General features: G+C 53.5%; 1 protein-coding gene across 1 annotated transcript in view; it reads left to right on the forward strand.

The window, feature by feature from the left end:
- ZNF423 (zinc finger protein 423) overlaps positions 1-23,141 on the forward strand; it is a 328,168-nt gene that overhangs the window by 281,644 nt on the left and 23,383 nt on the right. Inside the window, exons 6-7 of the mRNA XM_079908498.1 lie at positions 15,433-15,564; positions 17,217-17,332. Coding sequence (XP_079764624.1) covers positions 15,433-15,564; positions 17,217-17,332 — 248 coding nt within the window. The remainder of the gene's footprint in view (positions 1-15,432; positions 15,565-17,216; positions 17,333-23,141) is intronic.

Raw genomic sequence — 23,141 nt, forward strand, 5'->3', positions numbered from 1 at the left:
ATTGTGGGTGAACTTGGGGCTACGGCCTTTGCTGCAGTGGGAAGTACTGTACTGAGAACTGCTTTAATTTGTGGGAACTGGAAATGGGTTCTGGAGGGGTGTGTGTGTGTGTGTGTGTGTGTGTGTCCATCTCCCGGTCATGTCCAGTGGGGATGGAAGCATCATCTTACCAGAACAAGCCTTTCAATGACAGGGGGACCCTGTGTCCTCACACCGAGCCTCTGCCCTCCAGTGGAAAGGCACTTGCATCCTGGGTGCTGGGTCAGCAAGGCTGTGACATGGCCAGTGAGGAAGATCCAGGGCCCTGGTATGGGCCGGGCTGGGCTGCTGGGCACCCAACTCCTCTCAGCTGCTCCCCCTACAGAGGCTGCCAACCATCCGTCTCCCCTAGAGCTCCACCCCCCACCCCAGGGGTTCTTAAGGGCCCAATCTGGGGTATTTTCAGGGTTTCTGGGTGACTGCATTGTCACACACGCCAGGTCCCTTCATCTGGCCTCCCAAGCTCCTCACCCCTGAGCAGCTTGGGGGTCACGGATAGTGTCTCATTGACCTGTTACCCCAGGGCCTCACCCAGACCTGACACGGTCAACAACAGTGATGGTGGTGATAATAATAACAGCACTGGTGCTCTGAGGCCATTCACCCTGACAACAGCCCGATGAGGTCGGTCCTGTGCCGGTTCTCATTCCACATTTGGGGCGACTGTGGCTCAGGGAGATTTGATCACTCATCCAACACCCAACAGCTAGTAGGAGGCAGCAGGGGCATTCGAACACTGGCTCTGAACCTACACTTCTCTCCACGTGCTGTGCTGGCTGAGTGCACCGAGTGAGCAAGTGAGGGGCTGTGTCCAGCCCCGAGAACAGCACGTTTCTTGGGGTGAGGGTAGGGTCGTAGGGCAGACTGGGTCCTGCTCTGTCACCATCCGCATGCTATCGGGACTCGATCCTAGGCACGTAGAGGGTGTCTGTGGACACAGAGCCGTGTGTCTGAGCTCCTACGTCTGGGACAGCATTGAGTACGGGAACCCCCAGGCTGCATGCTCCAGGGAAGAGTCCAGAGCCATGAGGACGGGGGTACGAATCTACTGACCAACCAAAGTATTAGCATTAATTGAGCACCTCATGTTTGTCTGGCCCGATTAGAAACACCAGACAAGTAAAAAAAAAAAAATGCTGTTTTTGTCTTCAGGGAATTTATTAGCCAGGACTGTTTGGGTTGCAGGTGACAGCAAGTCAAGTTAGCTTAAGCAAAGGGACGAATTTTTGGAAAGACCCCCCCCCCACCTTTTTTTTTTTTAATAAGTAAATAAATTTATTTATTTATTTATTTATGGCTGCATTGGGTCTTCGTTGCTGTGTGCGGGTTCTCATTGCGGTGGCTTCTGTTGTTGCGGAGCACGGGCTCTAGGCACGCGGGCTTCAGTAGCTGTGGCTTGAAGGCTCTAGGGCACAGGCTCAGTAGTTGTGGCGCACGGGCTTAGTTGCTCCACGGCATGTGGGATCTTCTCGGACCAGGGCACGAACCCGTGTCCCCTGCATTGGCAGGCGGATTCCTAACCACTGCACCAGCGGGGATGCCCGAAAGACCGCTTTTTATTTCACAAAACTATGAATAGCTTTTGGTGCAAGTGGAACCGGAGACTCGAATGCCTGTGTAGGACTTTCTCTTGGAACGTCGTGGTTGGAAGGACAGAGGCAAAGCACGGAGAACTGTTTGTATCAAGGTGCAGAGTCAGGAGTGAGCAAGGTCCTGAGAGCGAGGAGACCAGTGTGGCAGGGGGTGTGGGTGTGGCTGGAAATAGGGTGTGGTTAGTGGGGCCTGGGCTGTTGAGATTTCACTAGGAGAAAGGGAGCCACTGAAGGTTCTTGAGGAGGAGAGTGAAATGACGGCCGTCGAGCCTGGGGAGGATTATCCAGTCATTGTGCTCGGGATGGACTGAGCGGGGAGAGACGGGCAGGCATGGTGAGCCGGGCCAGGAGGGCGGAGAGCAAAGGGTGAATGGCCAGCCGTTGATGTGCTTTTTTCTGAGAGTGTCTATGAAGCCGTCTTTTCCAAGAAGCAAAAAGGCGAGATGCCAGCCAGAGCTGTACAGAGCGACATTTTCCTGCCGCGGTGCGTGGGCCTCGAGCTGCCTGCCTCTCATCACAGCTAATGGCAGCTGTTCCGCTTGCTGGGCCAGCGTGGAGGGTGGAGGGCTGCATGGGGGTGGCCTCCACCCCCGCCCCCCAACCTCTCAGCAGTTCGTCTGCTTCCTCCTCCTGCACAGGCTGCCCGTGTCCCCTGTTCTTCCGGGGGTAGGGGCTGTCAGGCGCTGTCAGTTAACTGCCCCCTCGGGCTAGGGGTGGTGGGTGGGATGGGAGCAGACCTCAGGCTTCGGGACCCTGTAGGCGGGTGAAGGCGCGACCGGGTGTGGACAGAGCTGGCTGTGGGCAGAGGCGGACTGGCCGGCCTCTGGGAGCTGGGCTACGGCACCTGAGCTGCCTAGAGATGGCAGAGCCCCACCTGGTCTCTGGGTGCTGGCCCCAAGGCATCCCAGGTAGCTGTGTGGGAGAGCTCGGCTCTGGGAGGTGAAGAAACCCGCGTTAATGTCAGAAGTGAGCCTGGGGGATCCGGGAGGCCTCCGTCTGGGTCTGTTGGAGAAAGAAAGAAAGGCGGGAGCGCTGTGCTTGCCGTCAGCAAGGTGTTAGTTTGGTGCTGATGGTTGAGGAGGGGGCGCGGGGAGAGCGGACCAGAAGAAAATTCCGTCTAAGGAAACGCCTTAGAGGGCCGGGCTGCAACGCCGAGCTTTGCCAGCTCCTGGGGCCCCTCAGCCGAACTGAAGACAGGACTGCTCCCCCAGGGCAGCTCAGTGTGGGTATTATGATGGGGATCGTGTGACGATGTGAAGGGTGTATTGTTGGTTTGAATGTATTCATTTATTCCATGTGGCCTTTGAATGCCCAGTTTTCATTTTACTCGGGTCACAGAAAAAACCTGGTGCTTTGAGATGTAACGTGCAGAAGCAGAACCGGGGAACCGCACACCACTGGTAAGCCTTACAATTTCGAGCAGACACTTCCTTCCCGAGCAGTGGGGCTGAGCCAGTGTACAGGTGGGAATTGCCTGCATCGGTCATTCTCTCTCTTGGCCTTGACCGCCCATAGGTGTCCTCTGTCTGCTGACATTCTGCCGTTTCTCGGGGTGATGCAGGGAGCGGAAGACGCGGGTTGCTCAGCGGTGGGGTGCCAGGTGGGCCCCTGACGAGCTAGTGACCCCTAGTTAGTGACCCACCTCACAACCTATGGGTCAGAGTTACCCATTTATCTGGGTTGTGCCCTTCAGAGAAACCTCGTGACTCTCGAAGTTTCCTGCATCCACTGTGTTCTTCTCTGCCCTGGGGAAAGCGACCACATAATTATCAGGGTAGAGGTTTAAGTTGAAGGTCAGAGAAGTTCACATCTGAGCATTTCCCACGCAGAGCAGTTGTAATAAACACTAACAGGCAAAACGGATGAGGCGTTCTTTACAACATTTGGGAAACGCACATACCACAACTCAATAAGTATCTAGCGCCGGCTGTGTGCCACACGCTGTTGTCGGTTCTGGGATTATGGTGTCGAACAAGACGGGGGAGAGCCCCTGCCCTTGCCTCGCTTGCAATGTGCACAGCGCTGGCCAATAGAACTTTCTGCCAGGATGAAAACCTTCTACGGCATCCCACTCGGTAGCCGCTAACCGCATTGCTGTTGCACACTTGAAGTGCAGAACTGAAGTTTTAATTTTATTTAATTAATTTAGATTTAAATAGCCCCTTGAGTAATGACCATATTGGACAGTTCACATCCAGCAGATGCATACTTTTGAAAACTTTGCAATAGCAGTCAGTTATTATTTTCTAGTCTTGTCACTTTTTTCATGGTGAATTGCAGTTTCCAGGCTGAGCAGTAGGTCTTCTTGCTTTAAGTATTAGGAGCTGCAGGGACAATTCTGTGTCTACCTGGATGGAAAACTTAAAAAAAAAAGTGGTGCTACCAGCCGCCTGCATGGGTGCCCTGTGTTTGTGTGCATGCGGGTAGGTGTCTGGGTTTTTGTTGCATTGCTGGTGCTCATTTTACAAAATGATCTTGGTAGGGGAAAAAACGATGTCAGCCGCAGAGACAGCCCTTGTAGTTGAAGCAGCGGTAATTCATGTGTCCCTGGCAGGGTCGGTGACAGTAAGAGTTTTGCAGCCTGCCTGTCCCGTTAATTGTATGTTATTAGAGGCCATTAATCTGAGGATTATTAGCGTGATGGATTTTTAAGCTGTTGCCTGTTGTGGAAAACTTGAGTCTGATGATCAGGGATATACATCAGTAGGTGTTTGGCGTGTTAAGAAGTGGGTCCCCAGGGGATGTAGCAGAATCTTTATTTTCTGAGCGTCTTTGTCTTTTGCAGTTGCGGGGGCCGGTGTGTGAGGAGGGCCATGGAATGTCTTCATCAGTAGGATGTTTCAAGCCCCCAGAGTCTCAAGTTCTAGAAGTTTGGATTCTTTAGAACTCCAAGAGTTCTCTCTCCCTCAGGTTCTCATTGAAGGCCCACCAATCTGTCTGTGGTTGATTTGATCATTTACTCATTTATTTCGCTCTCTTTCCTTAAAGTAGCTGAGATCGGCACCTCCCATCTCTTGGAGGACCTGTCCAGGGCCTGGTTGACTTTTCTTTTGCCAAAGAAGTCTGTAAGCAGAGCTGTCTGCAAAGATCGTGTGTTTTCTCATTAACCATCCAGGGCTGGGTTCCCCGGCAGCACGGAAGCAGATCCTAGCACCAGAAGGAGCCTCCCTCCATCGAGGACCCGGTCCAGCGGGGCCAGCCTCTGTTGGAGATTCTTAGAGCACTGGGGCCCTTAGGGAGCTCTGTGCATGGGCCCAGCTATGAAGAAGGGCTGACCATTCCCAGGGGGTGGGGGAACACATGAACCTGAGTCGTGTCCTCGTCTCAGGCTCTGCTTTGACCTCCATAGAAATCCCAGTGAGTTTTAAGAGAAAGGAACTATGAGAAGAACCAGGAAGAAATATGAAACTGGTCGCAGGAGCATCTGAGGGGAGATGGAGTGAACTCCTGTGGTCAGAAGCAGGGAGCTGCAGTGAGCCAGAGCTGAGCCAAAGGGTTTGAAATCTGGACACAGCTTTTGCCCTCGCAAATATGAGGAGGGGTGTGGAGGCGGAAGAGGATAGAGACAAGGAAAATGGACCCAGAGGTATTTTGTGGGTGGATGTAACATAGATCGCATAGCTGCAATGTGCCGGGTGCTAAGGGCTCTTGAAATGTTTACTGAAGGTGGATTCAACTGCCCTGGTGACTCCCGCAGAGGGCTTGTGTTACAAGACCCTGGGTGTGGAGTTTCAGGGTCCAATCATGTGGGAAAGAACCAAAGCAGCGATAGTAGCACTGGCGGTGGTGCTGTAATCCTCCTTTTCACTCACTCTTCATTGCAGCCCTGTGAGGGAGGCGACTTTCTCCCCATTTCACAGATGAGGAGACTGAGGCCTGGAGGGAAAGTGCTCAGCCCAGTCACCCTGCAGGTCTGAGGGGAGCCAGGAATATCTTCCGAGCTGCCTAGTTCACAGGCGTGTTTTCCCCCCACTCCCAAAAGAAGATCATCTTGATGAAACAAGGGTGGGAGAGAGGCAGGCAGTTGAACTGTCCTGTTTGCTGTGATGGGAAATCTCAAGGGAAATTTACCCGGAATCATGCTCAGGCTTAACTGACCCCTAGCTAAGATCCATCTGACATGGCTCTTGGGAGCAGTCGGTCAATGGAACCATCTGGAGTCTTCTGATTTGAGTTTCGGAGGAGAGAGTGAGCGAGCACTTGTAACTTAGGATAGCAGCATGCTGGAGACAGGCCCTGGCCAGATGGCCGTCTTGCCACGGGAACCCTGGAGTGGGTGCACGGGCGGCTGATCCGGCCAGGCCCTCGGGGGTGTGTGTGCAGGAAGAAGGGCCTGTAGTTGTCCCCTCAGCCTGTTTCCCCAAACCCCACGTCAGCAATTCCCCCAGGTGCAGAGAGCGAGGCACATCTACTCGACATCCCTGTCCCGCCTCAAGGCTGGGAACACGCCTCTTCCGACCCTGGAATAAAGCTAGACAGCCTAGTGATCTAGCCAGGCTGAAACAACGCCCGAGTACCAGACGAGAGTAGAAATCTCAGAGCCCCACTCCTCTGGTGGACTTTTACCGGAGGGCAAGAGGGCCCAGCGCTTCCGGCTAGAGTGATGCGAGACGTTGGGGAGGGTAACCCTTTCCACCTGCCTATGCCTGCCAGCATGGGGATAGAGCTACGTTCTGCCGAGATGGGGAATTCAGCCTCCCCTTTTCCTGCCAACTGGTAGCCTCCGCGTGGATGTGCCGTGTCAGTTTATTGGGACGTTGGCATCCTTGTCCATGGCGGACGTTGGTGGGTACCTGGATAAATAAGTATAAATAGTTTTCTTTCTGATATGTGACCGGATTATTTTCCAGTTGATTTCAAGCCTTGGCCCCAAGTGGCCCACAGATCAAAAAAAGATAAGGGTCAGTTACAAGGTTGAGCTCATTCTCCGTCGCCATGGCAACTGACCTCAGGCAACCCTCAGAGGACTACACCCAGCTCCCCAGGTGATATTTTTACTGTCCACGCCATCAATCCCAAGCCTTTCAAAACTCAGGCTGCCTAATTGTCAGGGCTCTGTTTTGAAGAGGGCCCAGGTCCCCTGTGGGGCCCCAGTTCAGGCTGCCAGAGCTAATTTATAAGCCTTTCTGAAGCATGGGGGACCATGAGATGGGTCCCTCCTGGCCAGAGAGGTCTGGGAAGGTGCCTCTGAGGGGAGGAGGGAGGGCACAGCCCATCCTCCAGGATCAATTAAGATAATGGGGACCCAAAATGGGGGCAGCGGTGGTGGGGCATGCCTTCAAGCAATGGTTGGGTATTCTTGAGTGATGGGAGGCCCTGGGCACCCCGAGCACCCTGGCACTGGGGGTCTGGGGCCGTGGGGATGCTGAGGTGGCCTGGGGGAGTGTTAGCTGCCCACTGCAGAGTCTCCCCTCCAAAGACACCCTCACCATTTTCATCCCGGTCATGATAACAGGAAAGTGTTTCCCATTGTCGAGGATTTCTCAGCCTTCTGTAAAGTGTGGACCAAAAGCAGCTGTGGAAAAGTGGACTCCGTTTTAGACATCCGAGACATACAGTCCTGGCGAAGGTACAGCTTCATCACAACAGGGTTCTAGTGAGATCAGCGTCCCCAGAAGCCCTTTTATAGAGCTCAGTGCTCCCTAAACTTGAATGCACCTCCAGATCCTTGGAGCACTTTTAAAATGCAGATTCTCCTTCTGTGGGTCTGGGATGGGGCCTGAGCTTCTGCATTTCTGACCAGCTCCCAGGTGAGGCCAGAGACCACACCTTGCCCAGCAGGGATGTAGATGCTGGAGGGAAGCTGGGGCCTACTGGGTTGGGGATCCCAAGATCAGCCCTTGCCCCCGCTTCCAGGCTCCCTGGTTTCCGCCTGGCCTCTGGTGAAGGAGCCCGCCTCAGACCCTGTTTCCTCCTTTGCCCCTCGTCAACCCCAGCCCAAATGTCCTCCCTCCCCTCTCCTCTTGGCTTGCCTGGGTTCGTTTCCTGTGGTATTTAATGACAGATCAATAGATAAACAAGCTGATCTGGCTGCCCAGATATTATTATCTGCCTGCCCTCGTCTCTTCTGCCCAGAGGTCTTTGTTCTTCATAGAGAACAAAGGACGGAGGTCCCCATCGGCCCTTGTCTCTATTACCTGTCTGTTTGAGGTTGGTTATTTACTGGCGTGGCGTCAGAGAGGTCCTCTCCCAGGGTCCTCCTCTTGCCTTCTCATTTGCTTCTTCTTCCTTATCGCCATGAGCCTGGGCCCCTGGACCTCAGGGGCCTTTAGTTGACCTGACCCTTGGGGTGGGCCGTGGGCTCAGCCCCCGGTACTGTGGAATTGAAGTCCGGTGAAGTTCGTTACCCGAGCTGGTGACAGAGGATTTCAGCTCGGCCAGGCAGCCTGTGCACCCCTCTTCAGCTCCCTCCGTTTGCAGAGATGCTGTTGCAGGGACAACGCTGCAGCCTGGGGCTGGCCCAGGCTGTGTCACTGTGGGCACTGCCACCTCCCCTCACCTGGGAAAAGTCCCCAGCGCTTCTGCCACCTGTAGTTGACGCTGGTGCTGGCGCTGGCAGGGGGGCCCACCTGGCTCAGACATGGAAACGTGGAGGGTGGGTCTGACTGTCCTCCTTCTTGCCAGAGGTTTTTGGGTGATTGAGGAGCAGAGGGTGGCTTGCTAGGTCCCAGGTCTCAAGTCCTGTGGCCTTTTTGGTATTTTCTAAAGCCAGAGAGGGCTGCTTGTGGTGACCAGCATGCACCTCACCCCCGCCTCACTCTGCCCCCTCCCTGGTAGGGGCTCTGCCCTCTAAGCTTCTTTTCCTCTTCTGTCAGTTGAGGGAGCCCCTTGGTGCCTGCACTCCTGGACCAGGCCATCTTGTGAGGATCCAAACAGCAAGTTCCTGAAGGCAAGAACAGCTTTTTATAAGCCCTCAGTCCTAAAAGTTTCGGGGGGACCACCGGTGTCTGGTAACTGGCATTTACCAGTATCTCCTCCCCATGTTCCAAGCATTGTATTAAGTGCTTTACACAAATCGTTCATTCCCTATTTACTGAGCACCTACTTTGTGCCAGGCCCTGTTCCAGGCACTGGTGACATAGTAGTGAGCAAAATAGCCCTCGTGGAGCTTATATTATTCTTTCTGTGTGTGTGTGTTCTCTGTGTACGTGTGAAAAAGAGAGTCAGAGAGTTAAAATAAACAATCATCTCTGTACTATGCCAGCTGGCAGTGAGCATTCTCAAGGAAATTCAAGGTGGGTAAGGCTCTAGAAAGGATGGGGTGTGTGCGCTGTCTTTGCCGGGCGGTGTCTGGGTAGGCCTCGGTGGTGACATCATCTGAGCAGACACCTGGATGAAGTGAGGGGAGGGGGATGAAGAGTTGATCTGCAGGAAGGGTGTCTCAGTGAGGGCAGTCGTCCTGTGGCAGAGGAAGCCTGCTTGGCTACCTTACAAAACCCTGTGATGATGCTTCCCGTTTTCTAGCAGAAGCAGCTAAAGCTCAGAGAGGTTAACGAACTTATCCAAGTACACACAGCGAGTGGGTGATGGAGTGGAATTCAAACCCAGGTGTTTCTGGTTCTAACTCTTGTGTCCTTAATTGCTGCTTCCTGAATGGAGGTAGCTAATCATGTCCCCTGTCTCCACAGGTGGCCGTCACTGGTTCTCTCCTAGAGGGGTATACACATGAACGATACCGCTCTCAGGGGCAGCCTTTCCCAGTGGGGTCCCTGCTTAGAGAAGGGCCAGGCAGGGCCCACAGCTGTGGTGGGAGCGGGTCATGCTCAGTGCATTAGAGTCCAAGAACAATGCTCTGTCCCCTCCCCACTGCAGCCTGCTGCCCCTCCCTCCCAGGCAGCAAATTATGGCCTCGGAGTGTGTGCCCAGGCCTGCCTTTGACATCAGTGGGGCCCACCTGAGCTTCACCTTCAGGATTCTGATAATCAGCTTTCTCTCCTCCTGGCTTCCCCCAAGACCTGTATGGAAATAAGTATGTGTCTGCCAGGGATCAAATGCTTTTGGAGACAAAAGTCGGTACCGAGGACATTACAGGGAGCTATCATCTCGGCACGATGCTCTTCCACAAAGCCCTCTGCTCCCCTTTTGGGCTGACACAGTTTCAGCCTGAAAGGTTCCAGCAGGCTGACTTGGTTTTAAGCAAAAGCACATCCTATTATTTTTTTGAGAAATGAAGTGTAAAATTAACACTTATTATTCCTGAGCAGAGGAAAAAAATAAAAGAGAGAGAGGGACTCTGGGATTTTCATGCTTGTCGGGTTGTTTGTTTGGCAGTTTGGGTTTTTATTTATTTTTATTTTTAAAAAATCATAATAAATCAATAGACTCCGCGTGCCAGCCCTGACTTATGGGGACTGGGAGGCACGCTCCGGCACAGCAAGTGGGTGAAATCTGCATTTCACTTTACAGATGAGCGGGGCTGCATAATTCACTTGAGTTGCGTGGGTCTCTCTTATGGACGCCTGTCATGTGCTATAAAGAAAAAAAAAAAAAGAACAGAAAGAAGAGGAAGCGATTGTGCCTCTTCACTCACAAAATCCTCCAGCCCCACGCCGGGGCGAAGGGGCCTGTGGACTCCCAGACAGCTTTGTCATTCTGCTGCAAGGTGTCGCCGAGCCTGTGTGATCTTATATAATTCAGGAAAGTTACTCTCCGAGGGTGCTGCTGTCTTCAGACCCTGCGACTTGGGATGGAATGAAAGGTTGTCAGCGCCGGTGGGGTGAGAGTGATGGTGACAGTGAGTTCTCTCGATAGCCACGGGCTGGCTGGTACTGGGTCACGGGCACGCAAAGGAGTGTTTGCACACTAACTGGGGCAGCCCCTGCCACCCCTCCCCACTGTTTGTTTGGATGGTTTTGTAGGCAGAGGTGCACATAATGGGCCCCCCAGGGAGCCCCTCTAGCCCCCACCGGTGGGGAGAGGGCCTCGTCCTTCAGGAAGAAGATTTGCAAATCAGAAGGTCTGCCTTCAAGTGGGAGAGGTTCCCAGGTCTATGGGAAGTCCTCAGGCTTTATTATTTTTCACCCACTTTTACTTTTTTGCTTGTTTTATTTTCCCTCTCCTGTCTCCCCGGTTTGACTCTTAAACACGTTAGGTGGGGAGTGAGGAAAGGGACCAGATAGTTGTCTATCGGGCTCTTGATCTAATTATCCCGGAACCTCACATGGGCACCGGTTTGGGGCTGTGATTTGCTTAAATGGCAGCTGTTTCGGCCCCGGAACCGGCTTGCAACTCTAGTCCGCCTGACTGTGCACGTATTTGTGAACATGGGTGCAGGGTGTAGCTGCGTCTATGAATCGGGGGGACCGGCTGATGAATTGCTCAGCGCTCGGAGGACGGAAAGTGACTGTCAGACGTGATTTCTCCGATTTATAAGTTGCAGGAGCGTTCTTTGTCTTCTCCGTGTTTGTGTATCAGATGGGCACGTCTCCATTCACAGCCAAGTGGATAAAGGCCCTCACTCGGCAGACAGCAGTACATCCTCCTTTGCCATCTCAAGCCCAGGGAACCCGCTCTAGCTGGGCAGAGGGGGAGAGACCGGCCAGGGCATCTCTTCTCCATGAGTATTTCCTGAGTCCCTCCTGTGGGCCCAGGTGGAGCCTCATGCTTTGGGGACCAGAGGAGAGGACATTATCTGTGCCTATAGCCTAGTTGCCGGGATCAGGAAGACTCATGGGATATGGTTAGATGAATCCAGGGTCACTGTGCCCAGCCAGGGGCAGCCATGCAAGCTGGCATAGTCGGGGAGGCTGCCTGGAGGTGGTGTGCAGGTGGGATGCGTAAGGATAGGGAGGGCTTTGTATCTTGTTCAGAGTACCACCCCCAGCTGGTTGTGTTACCTCAGCAAGTGGTCTAATCCTCTGAACCCATTTTTTCTCTCCTAGAAACGTGGCTTTCCCAGCAAGCAGGGTTAATTCTGAGAGTCAATTTGTTATAAACTTAAACTTCAGTTAACTAAAATAGAAACCTCTGTACAGTCATCATCTTCACATACCCTCTGCCTCATTAATGTGCAGGAGATGTCCACATCCTAACAGGGAGGGCATATATAAGGGTGATATCTCTCTCATTCATTCATTCATTCATTCACTCATTCCTTACTCTGTGCCAGGCTCTGCGAAGCACTGTTTGGGCGGGGGAGGGGGTGAGCAGGGCATGTGTTGTGGGGGGGGGGTCTTCTGAGGCAGTCCCCCCACACTGGAGGCCATCTCTAATTATGATGAGAGCCTCCCTGAGGGAAGTGGAGGACGTGCGTTGGGGCCTGTGAGGCGAGCGTGCTGAGCCTGCCCTGTGTCCCAAAACTTGTCAATGAATTCCTTTTTCGCCAGTATAAATGGAAGATCAGCTTGAATCTCTGTCGGGTGCATGTGGCCTAGTTGCCGGGGCTCCAGGGGCGTGACAAACACCCGGAAGATTCCAGCCAGTGGGCTATGTGGGGCAGGCCCACCTGCACACGCACGTGTGTGTTTGCGCCTCTGCGGTGGGGTGCCGGGCGGGGGTGGGGGTGGGGGAAGGCTGGGCCAGGGGGATGCCTGCTGTCCCTGCCAGCCCCTGCCAGGGCCTGGGGACCCAGGGACTCGCCAGGAGCCTCAGCCCATCTGTGTTTGTGTTTTGCCACTGGCAGAGCCCCTCTGCTACCTAATTCTTGCCTTTGAGGGCTAATCGGAGCACCTGGCACCTTTGGTGAGGCTGGTTCCCTGGGGGAGCCCGAGGGGAGCCTGTGTCCTTGGCTGTCCCAGATAATACTCTCCCCGATACTGGCACGCTTGGCAACAAACACCTATTGAGTGCTTGTTGTGTGCCAGGGGCTGGTCAAAACCCCTTTTCATGTATTAAAGGAGTATTAACTCATTTAATTCTCACATCAACTATAAGAGGAAGGCTATTTGATGGGGGGGATTGGCTTTTTTAAATATTTATTTTCTTTATTTTCTTTATTTCTCTGGCTGTGTCAGGTCTTGGTTGTGGCACGTGGGATCTTCACTGAGGCGTGCGGGATCTTTTGTTGCAGCACGTGGGCTCTCTAGTTGAGGCGCGCGGGCTCAGTAGTTGCCCCGGGGCATGTGGGATCTTAGTTCCCCGACCAGGGATCCAACCCGCATCCCCTTCATTGGAAGGCAGATTCTTTACCACTGGACCACCATGGAAGTCCCGGGATTGACGTTGTTTTAAAGCCTGTTCTTCAAAGGCTTTTTAAAAAGCAGTTTTAGGTTTACAGTAAAATCAAGAGGAAGATACACACTTTCCTTCGATCCCTTGCCCCACACGTGCATAGCCTCCCACATTTTCAACATTACTCACCATGATGGTACATTTTTCTTGTGAAGATGAACCTAACGTGAAGCATCGTAGTCACCTAAAGTCCGTAGTTTTCCTTGGGGCTCACTCTTGGTGTACGTTCTGTGGGATTGGACACGTGTATAATGATATGTACCTATTAGCATGATATCATACATAGTGGTATCATGTCCTAAAATTCCTCTGTGCTCTGCTATTCATTCCCTACCCAGCCCCAGTAACCACTGAGCTTTTTATTGTCTGCATAGTTCTTCCAGAATAGTTGGAATCATACAATATGTAGTGTTTTTCAGATTGGCTTCTTTCACTTAGTAATATGCATTTAAGGTTCCTCAATGTCTTTTTTTTTTTTTTAATTTATTTATTTATTTTTGCTGTGTTGGGTCTTCGTTTCTGTGCGAGGGCTTTCTCTAGTTGCGGCAAGCGGGGGCCACTCTTCATCACGGTGCACGGGCCTCTCACTGTCGCGGCCTCTCTTGTTGCGGAGCACAGGCTCCAGACGCGCTGGCTCAGCGGCCATGGCTCACGGGCCTAGTTGCTCCGCGGCATGTGGGATCCTCCCAGACCAGGGCTCGAACCCGTGTCCCCTGCATTAGCAGGCAGATTCTCAACCACTGCGCCACCAGGGAAGCCCCAATGTCTTTTTTTTAAGCACTGAATAATATTCCATTGTCTGAATGTATCACAGTTTATGTGTCCACTCGTCTACTGAAGGATATCTTGGTTGCTTCCAAGGTTTGGCAATTTTAAATAAAGCTACTATAAACATCCACGCACAAGCTTTTGTGTGGACATAAGTTCTCAACTCCTTTTGGTAAATACCAAGGAGTGAGATTGCTGGATCATATGGTAAGAGTATGTTTAGTTTTTTTTTGTTTTGTTTTGTTTTTTTTTTTTGCGGTACGTGGGCCTCTCACTGTTGTGGCCTCTCCCGTTGCGGAGCACAGGCTCCGGACACGCAGGCTCAGTGGCCATGGCTCACGGGCCCAGCCGCTCCGCGGCATGTGGGATCTTCCCAGACCGGGGCACGAACCTGCGTCCCCTGCATCGGCAGGCGGACTCTCAACCACTGTGCCACCAGGGAAGCCCGAGTATGTTTAGTTCTCTAAGAAGCTGTCAAACAGTCTTGCAGAGTGGCTGTGTTAGTTTGCATTCTCACCAACAGTGAATGGGAGTTCTGTTGCTCCACATCCTTGCCAGCATTTGGTATTGTCTGTGTTCTGTATTTTGGCCATTCTCGTAGGTGTGTAGTGTTAAGGAAGCTATTATTGAGTATTTAAGAAAAGAGGAAACCAAGGCACAGAGAGGTTACATAACTTGCCCAAGATCATGCAGTAAGTAGCAGAGTCAGGTTCCAACCCTGGGTGATGTGACACTCAAGCTGGGGCGATTCTCCGTCACCGCTACTGACCAGTGGGCCACACTGGTCACTGGTATGGCCCCTTTCATTCTCTCACAGCCCTGTGAAGCAGGGACTCTACTGAAAGTGAACTGTTGCCCAGGCCACATGGCTTGAAGAAGAAGCCAAGATTTGAACTGTGCCCTGCTGGTCCTGTGTCAGGGCACCAGACCTCAGCTCTGCTGTTGGGAAGCTGGCGCTCAGGTCACCCTCTCTTCTCTAGGCACCTTTGAGTGAGGGTTTAGGGTCATAGCAGCCCCCAGGTGGGGAGATGGAGCTGTGTTCTGATCTGGAAGCAGCAAAGGGTGTCTTTCCACTGTCCGTGAGCACTGGGTAGACTGTCTGTTTACAAATTTTTAAAAGAACACTTTATTGTTTTTTGCAGTATCTTCCAGGGGCTGCCCATCCCTCTTAGAGTAAAATCCCCAAGCCCTCTAGTGGCCGGCAAGGCTCTTTGCAAAGTGCATCCCTGGGTCCCCACTGTCCCATGCTGTCCCTGGCCCCCCAACCGTCAGGCACTGCCCCCTCACTGCCATCCAGATGGCCCCGCGTGGGCCCACCTCAGGGCCTTGCCCTCGACTCTGCCCTCAAGAGCTCCCTGTGTTACCTCGTCACCTCCTGACGCTTATGTGTTGATTGTCCTTATTATCTGTCTCCCCACCACTAGAATGGGGGCAAGAGCATTACCTGCTTAGCTCCCCACAGAATCCCCGCCTGGCACACAGTACATGCTCGATAAATGGTCTATTGGATTTTTTAAAATTTTGCTTGGACTCCCTTTCCCATGCGGACCGCATCCTGGGCCCCTCTCCTCTATGATACAGTCTAGGATTCAAGCTACTTGCCTTGTTGCTAGACCAGCAGGAGAAATCACAGCAAATGACACATTCAAGAGCCAGATATCTGGGGCTGGCGCCCCCTGGGGTCTGTTAGCCTTCCGGGAGCTGGACCATCTAGAGCTGGGATGGGTCTGGGCATCCACAGCCCCTCCCCAGCCCTGGTTCTGGGGGTCAGGGAGAGCTGGCCTGGGGTGTCCTGGGGGCATGTGGACTCCTGCAGGAGGACACGGTGTGCAGGGTTGCTGACTGGCCGTGGCTCTCCTTGCAGAGGAAGGCATCAACCATGAGTGTAAGCTGTGCAACCAGATGTTCGACTCCCCGGCCAAGCTCCTCTGTCACCTCATCGAGCACAGCTTCGAGGGCATGGGCGGCACCTTCAAGTGTCCCGTGTGCTTCACAGGTAAGTGTGCCCGGCGGGGAGCACGTGGGGAGAGGGAAGGGACCTGGGGGCCCGGCCGCTTCAATCCCTGGCCCTCAGCATCTGGCCCAACGTGGCCCCGGAGCTCACGGGGAAGCCCCTGAGGGATCCGCAGCCCTATTGCTCCGCCTGCCTCCACATAGAGCTGACCCCGGCCCTTCCCGTCTTCGCTCTCTGCTCTCTCCTCTTCGGCAGCGTGGGTTCCTAGCCCTCCTCCCACCCCTGCACTCAACTGCTACCACGCTTTTTCCCACCCAGCCTTGCCCTTCCTTGCAGTTGGCCCTTCACGGGCCCCAGGCTCGTCTCTGAGCTCTGTCCAGCACCAGTGGGGTTCCCCCTTCGCACACCTCCTGTCTCCCCCTCCTCCCTGGCCTGTCCCAGCCCCTGCTTCATCCGTGCTCCAGGCTGGAGGGGTCAAGGGCATCTCTGCCGGCCAAGTCCCCAGCCCCCAGACTGGCTGCTGGCCCAGGCGAGTGGCTGTCCCGGCCTGAGGCGAGTCTCAGGGGCTCTGCCGGCCCCCCTCCTGCTGCCCAGATGGCAGCCGGTGTGCGTGGGGGAGGCTGGCCTTCCCCTGCCTCTCCCTGACATCTGTCGTCTGCCACGGCGGGAAGCCCACCCTGGGGAGGGCGCCTGGCAGGAGGGGATCTCTGAAGTGCTCACCTCCCAGACACACAGCTGTTTCAGGGCCACCTCCTGTGTGTGCCCAGGGTCCGGACCACATGGAGGATACAGCCACCGGGAGGCTGGGGCTGTGACCTGCTCTGCGACAGGCCCGAGGAAGGGGCTCCGCAGTGGGGGAAGTCCCCGCACACTCACACCCCTCTGGGGTTCCCAGGAGTCTTGGCACACACTGGTGCCTCTTCCCTCTCAATCCCTCCACCTCAGGAGCCCCCACCCATCTGTTACCATCCCACTCTGTGAGCTGGGTCGGGGGCTGGCACCAAGGGGCCTCAGTTGCCAGGTCTGCCCATCCAGGACACGGGGGCCCCTGTGTGGAGATCCGAGGATGCTGACAACCTCAGCAAGATGAGTGATTCCTGTTAATTGAGTGCCTTCCTGTACTAGACACTGTGCTGAGCTTATTTAAATCAAATCTCAGCTCTGCCACCTGCAGAGTGAGACCTGGGACAAGTCACAACGTTCCCAGTGCCTCAGTTTTCTCTTCTATAAAATGGGGATAATAGCAGTGCCCGCCTTACAGGCCTGTGTGTATTCAAGGAGCCCACATTTGGAAGGTATCTGGCAAACGGCGATGATGAAGACGATGACATTCATTGGGCTAATTATGTGCCAGGCCATCTTTTAAGCATTTTGCAAGTATTAACCCATTTGATCCTCCCAGCCACCCAGTGAACTACATACTTTAGTGATCCTCATTTTTCAGGAAATGAAGCCCAGAGAGGTTAAGTGACTTGTCCAGTGTTGCACAGCCTATAAGTGGCAGAGTTCAACTTCACTGGCTTGAGCCCTCTCTAGCGTGCGCCAACAGTGTTTCCAGTAGCCCATTGTTTGGCCGCCGTGTCCATGCCTGGGTGATCCCTACGTGGGAGTGGTGTGGAGCAGCTGCTCTGGTTGGCCGGGCCTGTGTCCCCAGTGTCTGGCCCCCTGATGGCCATGTCCATGTCCATGTCCAGTTTTCGTCCAGGCCAACAAGTTGCAGCAGCACATCTTTGCTGTGCACGGACAGGAGGACAAGATCTACGACTGCTCGCAGTGCCCACAGAAGTTCTTCTTCCAGACCGAGCTGCAGGTGAGTGCCCTTGTCCGCTGCACACACCCCTCCTGGGGCTCTCTGGGGCTCCCATTGGCACTGAGGGTCTTGGGGTGAATCCATGATGGTGGGATCTTGTACTCAGCACCACCCCAGCCGCAAAAGCAACAGGCCCTGGACTTGTGCTTGTGGGTCTGGAGCCAGTGGCTGCCCTCCTGGCTGGCTGGTATGGGGTATGGCCTCCTGGCCTCACTGGTCCAGCGTTCTCAGGAGAGCTGGACCATAGCAGCTGAGCCTGGAGCCAGAGTCGGAACGGTTAACATTTGTGCCGTTTCCGTTGCAAGTCCCTTCCCCTCTCAGGGATTTCATTTCCCCACTGGTATTACATGATGATGTTCCACTGAACTTTGGATCTATGGCTGGTGGCCCGTGTGGCTTGCATGGCTGAGTCCTGGGGCCGCGTGTGGCCGGAAGCTGGATCTGGGATCTTGGAACCTCCAACATGCCCAGGAAAGCTAGAAAAGTGAGAGCAATGGATACCGGTTGGGCCCCAACTCAGAGGAAGGGATACTTGCCAGTGGTCCTGAGGCTGATGTGGCCCTCAGATGGGGCACCACAGCCCTACAGCTTCCTCAGCCCCCCATCCAGGGCCTGCAGTAGCTGAGAGGGTCCTTGGGAAAGGAAGCGGCTGTGGTGGGCTTCCCAGGGCTCCTGTAGCCCACTCCCCTCGGCATCCCACAGGCCCCTTCCCACCTGTTACTGGTTTTTGGGGACCCAGATCTGTGTGCAGGTGAAACCACCTTCTCACGCACTGGTTTTTGCAAGAAACTCTTTTAACACTGGAGAGGTGACATGCTGTCACAGAAATACCACACACACACACCATCAAACACACACTGCACACACAAAGGAAAGTTCCACACACACAGTCCCTATGCATACACACAGAGACATCATTTTCAGAGTACCACCACACACACACAGCATAACACCACACCCCCAAAGAGGTAACACTCAGGCATCCACAGAAGTACCACACGTACACACAGACACGCCGGAGTATCACACAGTGAGAATAACACTGTTTTCAGCTGGGATGCGGGTTAGGTTCTGCTGCGGGAACAAACATCCTTTAGCCCTGTCTTCAGGTAACAAGGACTTATCTGTTGCTTGTGTTACGTATCAGGTGGCTGGGGAGGAACTCTGCTCACGACAGTCAGTGACCTGGGCCGATGGCGGGTTCATCTCCTCTCATGTTTGCGTGGTCACCGAAGCAGGGAAGGGAGGGGGTGACGATCGCAGACCGCTCTCAAAGCTTCACTGGGAAGCGACCCACATCTCGCTCCCACGTTGTCTTGGCCAGAGCCCTTCAGGTGGCCATGCCCAATGTCACAGGGGCGAGGGAGGGAATCCCCCAATGACTGGAAGGAGAGGAGAGCTGGCGTTCCTCACAGCCCCACCCCCAAGGACTAGCACACACTATGGCCCACCAGGTGTGTCCGCCCACCCCGTACACCTTGCCTGCACCCCCATGCAGGTGCTGATGCTGCATTCAGCTGCGTGTTTCAGGGCTGCAGCCACAGCAGAGTCATAATGTCGCTGGAGGGCAGCAGTGGTGGCCCTCTTCTGGGACTGAAGGGGTGTAGCCATGCCTGTTGCAGGGTAGCCCGCTTCACTGCGCTATAGCCCATGTGCTCAGCCAGGCCTGGACCCATCCTGTCTGCACGGCTGCTGACAACTTCACCCAGAGGAAGTGAAAACAGGCCCACAGAGGGCACAGGAGGGATTCACCATCCGACAGTCAGGGTCCTGTTCCCATGGGCTGGTCCCGGGCCTGGGCCAGGCAGACAGAGCGGACAGGCCTGGCCTCTGACCTTGAACTGCACCAGGTGGATGGCTGGAAAGCCCATTTCTTTTCACTCTTCGGGCAGCCCCTCTGAGTTCCTGTAAGTCCTGTACCTCTCACACAACGTTCATTCCATCTCAGTGTGGGACAGGATTATGGACCCAGGCCCAGAGAGGGGGTTCTGCTACGAAATGACCACCAGCAAGGTAGTGCCCGCACCCAGGGCCCACTGCTGTCTCCCCATCGATCCACAAACTGAGTGTGAACCTCTGTGCCGAGGCCTGTGAGGGAACAGCTAACTGCCCTCTCATTTGACCAAGGGGACTGGTTCCAGCCCTGATGGGCATCTGTCCAGGAAGCCTTGCTCGTGCACGGGCTATGCACCCTTCACCCTGTCTCCACCTGCCTTACCAGCCTGACCTAGCTACCAAAATGGGCTCCAAGTCCCCAGACAACTGAAGCTTTTTATAGCCCGACATGGCAGGCCGCTTTTAAACGCACGAGCTCATATAAGCTATGATTCACTTCAACTTCGGGCTCGCTCAGCCCTCTGGTCCCCCCACATTGTCCTGGATGCCAAGAGAGGGATGAGTGCTCTCCTTGTTGGCTTTGAGGTTTTGCCCAGAGAAACTTCCCAGTCCTGCCTTTTTCAAGCTTCGTCAGCATCCCTGGGCCAGAGGCCTAGCTCGTGATGCACAGGTGTAGGTAGCTGTGGTTTCAAGCCAGATCTTGCTTCGGCTGCGCGCACCTGGGGCTGCAGACGTCCCAGACACCAGAATGGTGTGTGTGAGCTGATGATTCCCTGGGTCACCCCATCAACCTTTAAGGCAGATCCTCAGAGGCCAAGAACCTCACTAAATTATAGCCTTAACGAGTCACTATTTTCTGCAATTAATGATTTTAATTACAGACCATTTAAATATGGAAGTATTGTAGCAATGCCAAATCTATGCAAATAATGGCTTTCGTTAAGTAACTTGAGGAACAATTTTCTGGTTTTTTGAGAGAAGGGTTTTTCGGGCCTTGAAAATTTCATCGTCATTACGGTGAAGCTGGGGCTGGCAGACGAGTGGGTTATTTCCCTAGAGTGACATGTGGGGGCTTGGGGGGTGCAACAGGAGACAGGGCCTGGCCCTTGCTGGGGCCTTGAGTGGCTCTCCGGTTTGTATGTCATGTAGGTCCAGTGGGGAGACTCAGGGCAGCTAACGTTTGTAGGCACAAGTGACTCTGGGCTGAGAGGTCTTGAGAAGATGTGAAATTTAAGATTGCTCTCACTGTAGGAGCTGACTTCCTGCTGTGGATATAGAGGTAATAGAGGTAGGATTGGGCTCTGGAAGGCTTGGTCTGTGTCAGAGTGATATGCGTGCCTCCAAAGGGAGTGTTCTCTTAAGATGCATTAATAGGAGTTGTCAGAAAGAGGGAGGTGCAGGTCCTGTTTGATTCTGAGTTTACCTGGCTCTGCCCAGAGACTGATATTAACTTAAAGAACTTTGGACAAACCAGGGCACATTCATTGATTAGGTGCATGAGAGGGAATTCAAGTTGCTCTTTATTTGTTCAAAGCATGTAGATAGAGGGCCCATTATGTACAGACACTAGATCTAGGAACTGACAAGACAGTGGTGAGCGAGACAGAGAAACACCCATAGGGCCTACATTCTGGAGGGATTGATAGACACTTTCCAATAGTGGTCAATGACACGAAGAAAATAAAACCAGGTAATAGGCTAGAGCATAATGGGAGCAAGGTTGGTTACAGCTTGGTGAGTGTGGTCAGGGAGGGCCTCTCTGAGGAGGTGGCATTTGAGCTGAGGTCTGGAAGGTGAGAGGGAGAGAGTGTGTGGAAGAGAGGCGTGAGTGCAAAGGCCCTGTGGCCAGTGCAAGCCAGGTGTGTTGCTGGAACAACAGAAGGTGACAATTGGCTGAAGCACAGTGAGTGGGTGGGGGGTGTGAAGGGGGCCGGTGGGTGGAGGCAAGGTCATGGCAAGGTTCATAGGACAGCAGAGCTCTTTGGATTTTGTCCCCATTGTGATGGGAAACCGCGCATCACAATGGGAAGACATATTATCTGATTTATGTCTTGAACCCAAATTGAGAGACACTGACTGTTAAGAGAATGAAAAGTCCCAGGCAGGGAGCAGATATTTGCAAATCACATATTTGATAAAGGACTTGTATCCGGAGCATATTTTTTTTTAACTCTCAAAACTTGATAATGAGAGGGGAAATCAACCCAAAAAAAGGAGCAAAAAATTTCAACACTTCACCAAAGAAGACATATAGATGTTCAGCATCATTAGTAATTAGGGAAGAGCAAATGAAAACCATGACGTAATGCCATTATACACCTAGTAGAATGACTAAAACAAAAGCAAAAAACCGATGAGTGCCAGCCAGGGCATGGAGGTTCAGTTGGAACTCTCCCGCATTGCTGGGGAAATGCAAAAATGGTACAGCCGTGTGGCAAAATAGTTTTTGAGTTTCTTACAACGTTAAACATACAGTTAACCTATGACATAGCAATCCTACTGCTGGGTGTTTATTCCAGAGAACTGAAAACACGCTCATCCAGAAACCTCTATGTGAATGACGGTAGAGCTTTATTTATGATGGCCCCAAACTGGAAACCGCCCCCCCCCCCAGTGGTCCCTTCCCTGGTAAATGAACAGACAGATGTATTTACATTCGTACCATGGACTACTACTTGGCAATAAAATGCAACTGCTCATACAGACAACAACATGCGTGAATGGTAAAGGGCAAGTGAAAGGAGCCAGGCTCAAAAGGCTCCATACCGTGTGGTTCTATGTACATGATGTTCTGGAAAAAGGCAAAAATACTGGAATAGAAAACAGACCAGTAATTGCCAGGGGCTGGGGGTAGGGAGAAGAAATAGGGAAGCCTGAACAAGATTCGTCTAAACACACACACAAATGCACACACAAAGACATATACACCCCACTCAGCCCAGGCAGGGTGCTAGGCTCCGGGCATGCAGCTTGGTTTCAAGGAGCTTTCAGGGGGCTAGTTCACCAGGAGAAGACTTGGCTGGATTGCCGGGGGAGCGTGGGGACAGTCGTCTTCAAGTGTTTGTTTTTTAATTATTTATTTTATTTATTTATTTTTGGCTGCATTGGGTCTTTGTTGCTGCGCACGGGTTTCTCTAGTTGCGACGAGCAGGGGCTGCTCTTAGTTGCGGTGCACGGGCTTCTCATTGCGGTGGCTTCTCTTGTTGTGGAGCAGGGGGTCCAGGCGCGTGGGCTTCAGTAATTGTGGCACGTGGGTTCAGTAGTTGTGGTTCACGGGCTCTAGCGTGCAGGCTCAGTAGTTGTGGCGCATGGGCTTAGTTGCTCCGCGACATGTGGGATCTTCCTGGAGGGAAGCCGTGTCCCACACGTGTTCGAACCCGTGTCCCCTGCATTGGCAGGCGGCTTCTTAACTACTGAGCCACCAGGGAAGCCCTTCAAGTGTTTTAAGCTCTGCTGGGATGAGGGGGTCCTCAGCGTGCTTCCAGTGGCCCCCAGACTTCCGGTAGTGGGCGGAGACTCGGGACGTGGATTTTCTTCTCTGACAGACTCAGGCATCGCTCTCTGGGGTTATAGCTCAAGCAAGATGGGATTTAACTTGTAGGGACACAGGCGTGGCTTTGGATGCCAGGAGCAGGAAGTGTCGAGTTTTCAGCTGTCCAGTTCCCAGGAACCAAGTGCTCTTTGTCAAGGCAGGGACCTTCTGCCTCTGCCCCTTTCTGGCTCGTGTCGTGTTCTCTCTCTGCAGCCTGACTCTCTGGGCTGCTCTATACGAGGAGGAAGGTGGCCAGCACCGCCGCAGCTCCTGTCGTTTCTGCTGAGACAGACACACCTGGGTATTTCAACAGGTGTGTCTTTAGTGTGGGGATGTCGATACACAAGTAGCCGGCAGCAACACCCAGCTCACCCAGAAATGGTGACTGTGGGTAACAGTCGGCGTGCAGGCAACAGGTTCTAGGTCCCTGGAGTGGGAATC

This window comes from Stenella coeruleoalba (assembly GCF_951394435.1).
Source record: "Stenella coeruleoalba genome assembly, chromosome: 20".
Lineage (NCBI taxonomy): Eukaryota > Metazoa > Chordata > Mammalia > Artiodactyla > Delphinidae > Stenella > Stenella coeruleoalba.